An 8836-nucleotide genomic window follows, 5' to 3' on the forward strand; every position below is an offset into this window, starting at 1 on the left:
TGCTGGGGAGAGCTTTGTGATGCAGCTGTCTGTGAGTCCTTTGAGCTCCTGGAAGTGACCCCCCACCCATATTTCTGTAAGTCACCCCAATAAAACTCATTGGTTCACCAAGTTGGACTTGGGTGGTATTCATGCTTTGGTCTGTCATGGGCTCCCAGTCTGGGCTAAGTAGACATGTGTTGCATCTACCTAGGAAAGGTCTTGTCACACAACAACAGTGTATATTATGTTGGTGTGAATATGTTTCCATCTCTCCGTGTGTGTGTATTATGTGTGGTGTATGTATGTATGTGCACATGTTGGGTGGTAGAAGGGCAGGGTCTAACTATTCGCACCCTACTGGGTCTACTTCAGTGAAGAAATTTGACCACAGTTGCCATGTAAGCTCTTATGATGTTGGAACTGTCTGTGTTGAACAGAGAGAAGGAAGTTCAAGGAGAAGGAATTGTTTACAAAACCTCATCTGGGTCCACTCCAGTATTACAGCCCTTTATGTTGCCTCTTTCAATCCACACATCACAGTGAGGAGGGTTATTTGCTTCCTATTTTTGTCTGTGTCAAATGCCTTTGTAAAAAGTGCTTCATACATAGTAAGTACTCAATAACTATTTAGAAGCTGCCAGGATAACTCAATGGGAAAAACTCTTACTGTGAAAGTGTGAGGACCTGAGTTCAAATCTCTAAAATCCACTTAAAGCCAGGTATGGTCATGTATATAGTAATCCCAGGACTCCTACAGCAAAATGAGAAGACAAAACAGGATAATCCAGGTCCAGCTAGCCTGGTCTACACAGCAGCAAACCAGGAGAAGCTTTGTGTCAAACAAGAAAGGAAGTGGGAATGAACACCTGAGGTCATCCTCTGATTTCCACATGCCCACACTCCTGCACACACACACACACACACACACACACACACACACACACACAAACACATCACATACACACCACACAAACACATACATACACCATACACACAAACATATATACATACACACACACCACATACACACAAACACACATACACATACTACACACACCACATACATCAGATTCGCATACAAACCACACAAACATACATACACACAGCACATACACACCACACAAACACATACAACACACACAAACACACATACACTTAACACACACACACACACTACATACACATACAAACCACACAAATACACATACACACACACACACACACACACACACACACACACACACACACACACACACACACTGCTTTCATACTGTCTTGATCTGGAAGATGGAAAAAGCATGTTCCCTTTTGCCATAATAGTTGAGGGGGCACTTTAGCAAGCACAGTCCCATCTTATCCTCATGACCACCCTCCTGAAGTGCTTATGAACACAAGATACAGAAATAATGAAGAAAGCTCTTAGTCAGTAATAAAGGGGCATAAAAATAAACTGTTTGAATCAACTAAGCAGGGCTTGTAGGGCCTCACAGAGACTGAAGGGACAGGCATGGACCCTGTATGGGTCTGAGCTAGGTCCTCTGCAAATACATTATGGTTGTGTAGCTCCATGTTCTCGTGGGACTCCTAATAGTGGTAGCAGGGGCTGTCTCTGACTCTTTTGTCTGCTCTTGGGACCCTTTTCCTCCTACTGGGTTGCCTGGCCAAGCCTTGATATGACAATTTGTGCATGTTTTGTATGCCAAATGTGTTCCTCTGATTGGTTAGTAAATAAAACACTGATTGGCCAGTAGCCAGGCAGCAAGTACAGGCAGGACAAGGAGAGAGGAGAATTCTGGGAAATGGAAGGCTGAGCAGAGAGAAGCTGCCAGCTGCCACCATGAGAAGCAAGATGTAAGGAACCGGTAAGCCACGAGCCATGTGGTAACTTATAGACTAATAAAAATGGGTTAATTTAAGATAGAAGAACTAGATAACAAGAAGCCTGCTGCAGCCATACAGTTTGTAAGCAATATAAATCTTTGTGTGTTTACTTGGTTGGGTCTGAGCAGCTGCGGGTCTAGTGGGTGGGAAAGATTCGTCCTGACCGTGGGCCAGGCAGGACTGAGAAAAACTCCAGCTACAGATTTGTGCCCAGTCTTTTTGTAACTTGTTATGCCATGTTCAGTGGATATCATCGGGAGGCCTGCTCTTTTTTGAGAGGAAATGGAGGAGAAGTGAATCTGGGAGAGGGGGATGAGGGAGAGAACTGGGAGAGTGGAGGGAGGGGAAACTGTGGTCGGATGTAATGTATAAGAGAAGAATAAACAAACAAAATAAAAACAAACTGCTTTATGTGAGTCAATAAGCTATTATTTATGCTATGGACGAATACCACACTTTTACAATAAAGCATTTTGATGTTTAAAAAGAAAGTCTAAGCATTTGAATTTTCAATCAGCTCTACCAAGAACACTAGCAAGGCAGGAACTCCAGAAAGACGTATCCCAGTTGGGAATTTAAGTTTTCTAACACCACAATGGGTTAATCAGTGTTGGATGGCTCCCAGTTCTGGTGCTTGGCCCTGCCAAGCTTTGCCTAATCTGGCTGCATATGCTATTATCAGCTCAACCCTGGCCAAGAAACCTGAAGAGATATTTGAAAATCCACCCCAACCTGTTTTTCAGGCCCTTGTTCCCATCTTGGATTCATTCAACCTTCAGAAGTACACCCCCACCCCCCCCCCCAAACCACCACAAGGCTAGAACTCTGACTTTTGTCAACCATTTATAAAGGAAGCCAGTGGGTATTTATCCTCCTTTTTTCCTCTAAGAGAGCTACTGGGCCTACTAATGCCAGAGGCCATGGATTGTGCAGCTCCTCTGCTGGGGGCACTGGGGAGGACTTTCCTTTTTTCAACCTCTCAGGACCACCAAGGCAAAGCCCAGATGGACTTACCTGGTAGGACAGTGCCAGGTAGCTGTGGAGGGCATCTAGGTTTTCAATAAACTCCGTGAGACTCCCTCCCAGGGTCCGCAGCATCCTGTCGTAGCCAGACATCTTACAGAACTTGAAGAAGTATTCACCAAAGAGCTTCAGAATGGCTTCCATGGACACGTCTGTGGGATACACACCCCCAGTCAGATCCCCAGAAGGTGTGGTTATCCCTTGGGGAGTCTTTATTCATAGCCAAAGTGCTCAAACCCTGCTGCTGTGATACCAACTGTCTAATCCTGCACCTTCATAATCAGCCACACGTCAGGAAGCGCCTCAGTGTCACAAGGCACCATAAGAAAAGCTGGGAGCAGTCCTGGTTAACCATGAGTCCCTCCCGAGCTCACTCACTCTTTTCTCAACCTCTAGGACAGATATTTCCCAGTGGTTCAAGAGAGAGCTGCAGAGCCCATCGTGTACTCTCTTGACCACTGATCCTGTGCCCAGATCCAGGTAAACTCAGGGCAGGGTAGAGCGCACCCCTCCAGGCTCTCCCACCACCTTGCACACCTTCAAACAACAGCCTACTGTGGAACCGAAGGCTGACTCTGAGAACTGACTAACACTGAAATGCAAAATGATTTTACTCAAAATTCACCTGAAAGATGAGAGCAAACACCTGTGACATCGACACCCTTCTCTCAGCTTCGCCAGGTCTCAGTTTCCCTTCAGGGTTGTTTTCATGTGAATTTCTCCACAATGATTTCTCTGCCAGTCTCCAGGCTACCCTGACGGTGCTCTCCCTGTGTGTTGCATTCTGTCTTTCTAACCATCGGGGAATTCTTGTGGGCAGTAACCAAGTCCTGCTTGTTTTTTTAGCTAGATACAAAGTAAGTGATGATGAATCCCGGAGGTAGAGCTATAGTACGAGGCGGGGTATGGCCCATGTCTCCCCATTTCCCGTGTGCATGGTGGGGACAGGGAGTGTTTTCCAAGTGTAGTCTGGAGTTCCTACAATATTCAATAATCAATTATTCTTCTCAGAGCATGCTAAGATCTTGGACAAGGATGATCCTCTTAAGGTGGCCTCTTTGTCCAAGAGAGGAATTGGGAGCAAGCTAGAGGCCAGATTTGCTGTCATGTCTCTGAATGAATTCCATGTCCTCTGTGCCACATCCCACAGCCAAACAAGGTGAAGGCTTCTCTCGCTATCGGTGTGGACACAGGACACAGACTTTACTGCTGTGGCCAGTCTGAAGCTCCCTGAGACCATTCTCTTACTTGGGGTAGAGTTCTGACTCCTGGTGGGGCTGAAGAAAGTCCCTGGGATTCCTAGCAGAGTCACAGCTCCTGACTGCATCCTCCAAAGACTGCTTCTCCCGATGGACCTGGACATCACAGTGAGAAGCAATCTGTCCTGCCCAGCAAGTCAATGCAGAGTACTTCAGAGTGGAGGGTATGCAAAGTGGTCCTTATTCCCAAGACTCTGCTCATTTAAGATGGTCAGAACATCAAGGCCTGAGGGTACAATTCTGTATATAGGAATAAGACATTCAGAGGCTGAGGCAGAAGGATCACAAACTTTTGGCATGGCTGGGCTACAGAGTCCGTTTAAGGCTAGGCTAGACGACCTAGTGTCTCAAAGTGAAAAATAAAAAGAAGGATGGAGATATAGCTCAGTGGTAGGGGGGTCACTTTAACACACATGAACCCCTAGACTCAATCCTTAATAACTTGCATATATGAGCACACACACACACACACACACACACACACACACACACACACACACCACAATAACAGGTTCCTTATAGCTCTCTGTCTACAGCCAGATCTCTGGGAAGATAATTCTTATGGAATCTGAGCTTGCACAGATAAATCAAACATAGTTTGCCGAAACCACTAGCCAGGTCTTCTGAGTCTAGACAGTGGTCCGGATGGAAGGGTGAGAGAAAGCCATGGCCTGTGTGAATTGCCTCTTTTGTCCCTCTTTGCTGACAACAGGTTTGTCTGTGCCAGAACTCAGGAGCCACCTGCTCGATCCTGAGGGAACTGAAATACATTCTATTCAGGTCTTTCCCGACCCAAGGAGCATGCAGACAGGTGGGGGACTGCCACTTTCCGCTCTCCCCCACCCTTTCTGCTGCATGAATCCAGCTCATTGAAGATGAAACAGCTGTGCTGTGTAGCTGCAGCCTGGAGCTCTATGCAGGTGCATCCTGTTACCTGCCAGGAAACATGAAGGGCTCCTTTCTCCCGGGAGAACTGTCTGTTTGACTTGCGTTAAAGCCGAAAACCTGGGGGAAGGCGAACCCAAGGTGTTGGCCTGGTTTGGCCCAGCTGTTTTGTCTCTGGGTGCCCAGCACCATCAACAGAAAAGGACCCCCATTTGAGGCTAACTTCCTCAAACCACAACCTGGGCTTGGGGGTGGGGGGAGTTGCCATCTGGGCTGTCCTTGAGCTGCTTCTGGGACTCCCAACACAGAATGCCTGCCCTGACAGGGGACAAAGGCCTCTTTTTAAAGTCAACAGCTGTCACACTTTTTTATTCAGTTTCACCTCTGTGAATTCAGGATTTTGAGAGCCTTCTGCTTCGCAGGAGACCAGGGACATATGGAAAATGGGAGGGAAGGGGAAGAGAGCCCAAATCATAAGTCAACTTTAAAATGTTATTTGGTAGTGTGAAGAAAAGTCTCTAGGATGAGATCTTTTGCATCTTTTGTCTATGAGAGGGAAATAAAAAGGGAGGCATCTCTGTGTTTATCTGTACAAAATTAAACCCTAGCAGTGTAAACCAGGGGCTTTGAGACTGGTTACCTAAGGGACTTTGGTGGGACTGGGGTGGGGAGAAAAGTTTGAAAGGTCAGGGGTTAGCACTTCTCATCAGAACCCTGTGAACAGCTCCAGCATTACGAATCATGTTACAGATGTGTGGGCTCATGTTAAGTAAGACAGCAATAGAGGAGAGCTCTGAGACAGAAGACCAAACCAAGTTAACATTCAGGAAATAACCTCAGCCGTTCAGGGAACTGAAGCAGGAGAACCACCAGTGCAGAGCTTGACTGAACTGTAAAGCCAGTTCAAAGCCACCCTAGGCAGCTTAATGAGACCTTGCCACAAAATACAAGATAGAGGTCTGGGGACATGACTCAACAATAGAGCACTTGCCTACCAAGTGAGAAGATCTAGATTCAATCCCTAATACAAGAAGAGAAAGACCTCTCTCTCTCTCTCTCTCTCTCTCTCTCTCTCTCTCTCTCTCTCTCTCTCTCATACACACACACACACACACACAGAGAGAGAGAGGGGGAGAGAGAGAGAGGTGGACATACACAAAGAAGTCATCAGAAAAATATTTCAACAGAAAAATTTGGATAACAAAATTATTCAGGAAAAAAATTCACCTGTCTGGGCAGAGAGATGGTTCCATGGTTAAGAGCATGTATTACTCTTGCAGAGGACCTGAGTTTGGTTCCCAGTACCCATACCAAATGGCTCAGAACTAGCTTCAAAGGATCTGATGCCTCTTCTGGCTTCTCAGGCACCAGCACTCACATGCACAAAACAGATCTAAACATAATTTTTAAAAATTAATTTTAATCTTTAAAAAAATCCAGTAACATTTAAACATAGTCTTTAGACTGCTTTGTCCTAAGGCTAAAGACAAAACTTTGAGCAAATATCTGGCTGTAATCTGAAGGCCTTGCTATCATATCAATGTATTCTCGATTTTGAAAGGGCTATGCACGTAAGCAAAGGTATTGATAATAAGTAGAGTCAGGTTTCTCATTATCTAAGAAGAAGGCTAAAAGTACAGAAAAGGGAAGAAAAGAGTGAATATTGTATAGTTAGATTAGACAAATCTGCCATAGTAATGGGCTGAAGAGAGGCTCTGTGAGCAAGCATGAGACCAGAGTTCTGATGTAAAAAGCAGTGTGTTGTCCTGTGTGCGCCTGCAGCCCTGCCATTGTGGAGAACAGAGACAGGAGGCACTGGGGCTTACTGGCCACCAGTCTAGCTCCAGGCTTCCTGGATGATACTGTCTTAAAAAGAAGAAAGCATAGGATAGGCAAGACAGCTCAGTGGGTAAAGGTGCTAACCAACAACCTGATCATCTGAGTTTGGTCAGGACTGCATGGTGGAAGAAAAGAACAGACTCCTCAAAGTTGTCCTCTGAACCCACACACAAGCCATGTTAGGTTCACATACACAATATAAATACATTAATGATGTAAAGCATTAAAAATACACACAAAAGTCAGAGAATGATAGACCAGGAGACTCTCACATACATCCCATTCATACACACACAAAGATATGACTTAAGACCATGAAACCCATCATAGGATATAGATAACTAGATGGTGGAGGTTAAATAATGGCTGGATGGAGAGATAAAGGATGGAAAGGTAGATAGATGAAAGAAAGAGAGAGAAAGAAAGAGAGAGAGAAAGGAAGGAAGGAAGGAAGGAAGAAAGAAAGAAAGAAAGAAAGAAAGAAAGAAAGAAAGAAAGAAAGAAAGAAAGAAAGAAAGAAAGAAAGAAAGAAAGATGTGTGTACATTTCTGCCCACTGGGACCATCTAACAGAGGTCATTTTATAGGAACACTGAGCTCCCTTGCTGTCCAGATAATGGTTTTTTTTTTTTTTAAAGACACTATCCTCTACTGAGCAGAACTAGAACTTGTTTGAGAAACAGACTATTTCCAGACTGGAACAAGGAAAGAAAAGAACAAATTGACTCTGTCATGCCAGAAAATGAAGAGATGTTAAAGAACGGTAGAGACATCAAGTTAGGGGGCAGGGAGTTGCCTCCATTAGTTAGGTCCTGAATTTGAACATCAACAAAAATAACGAAAGCAGTGTGACCTGTTTTTAAAGACCAGCCTCCAGATCACATTGGTATAAACAGACAAGCAGGAGAGGGAGGACATCTTCCCTCATGGAAGTCTAAAGAGAAGAAGAACAGTACACACACGGAGAATCTTGAGTACTGATTCATGGGGTCACAGGAGACAGCATCCATAAGGACTAAAGTCATACAAGAAAGAGTTTGAGGGGTAATAAGACACCTGCATGGTCTGAGAGCAGCTTCTCAAGACGTCCTGACTACAGAGAAGTCAGTGGCCTTGGAGCAGAGGAGCCTGGCAGATGCTGGCTTCACCAAGTGATCAGAGTTCACACCGGCCACAGCGGGGACACAGAACGCCTGCTCCTCCTGACTGAACCAACTGCGAAAGACAGGATACCACTCTGGCATCGCCCTGCCAAGAGGCATCGCCAGCAGGACGTCACAAAGAACTATCAATGATGCCCCAATGCGGGACACTCTACCAAGCAGCTGATGACAGCTTCTGCAAAGACAGCCATGTTAGGAACTGTACCAGAGACTGAGACTCCTCCAGACCAAAGAAGAATGAAAAAACAGGACACTATTAAAGGTTTTCTTCTCTCTCTCTCTCTCTCTCTCTCTCTCTCTCTCTCTCTCTCTCTCTGGACATTATAGGTCAGTTGGAGTATTTTTGCTAATGTCTATAGGACAGATGACCGAATTGTGTCAGCACTCACTTCCTGAGTTCAATACTTGTACTTTCCTAAGAGAATTTTTGAGGGACAAAGAGGTTTATCTATGACAATCCAGAGGATGTACAGATCCAGGCTCAGAGAGGGGTAGAGATGTTCACATGTGGGGAAGGAGCGGGCATGAGGGTAAATGAAGTGTTTTGGGTACTATTCTTATAAACTGGTCGTCCGGTTGCATGTATATCGAAGTGGAAATGCTTAGCTGATAACCCTGAAAGGACTTGAGGAGATCGTGTGTAAAGAAGACGACAAAGAACATGGGTCACACGTGACTAGATCCACACTCTTCAAGGTTTCATATCTACAAGTAGAATGTTGTTGTCACATCTTAAAATGTCTTCATCTGGGTTGGGGATTTAGCTCAGTGGTAGAGCGTTTGCCTAGCAAGCACAAAGCTCTGG

At 45.2% G+C, this 8836-nt stretch overlaps 1 protein-coding gene across 1 annotated transcript in view; it reads right to left on the reverse strand.

The window, feature by feature from the left end:
• The window catches only part of LOC118591398 (guanylate cyclase soluble subunit beta-2), a 37880-nt gene extending 34850 nt beyond the window's left edge, over nucleotides 1-3030 (reverse strand). Inside the window, exon 1 of the mRNA XM_036199671.1 lies at nucleotides 2878-3030. Coding sequence (XP_036055564.1) covers nucleotides 2878-3030 — 153 coding nt within the window. The remainder of the gene's footprint in view (nucleotides 1-2877) is intronic.
• Between the last annotated feature and the right edge of the window lie 5806 nt (nucleotides 3031-8836).

This window comes from Onychomys torridus, chromosome 9 (assembly GCF_903995425.1).
Source record: "Onychomys torridus chromosome 9, mOncTor1.1, whole genome shotgun sequence".
Classification (NCBI taxonomy): domain Eukaryota; kingdom Metazoa; phylum Chordata; class Mammalia; order Rodentia; family Cricetidae; genus Onychomys; species Onychomys torridus.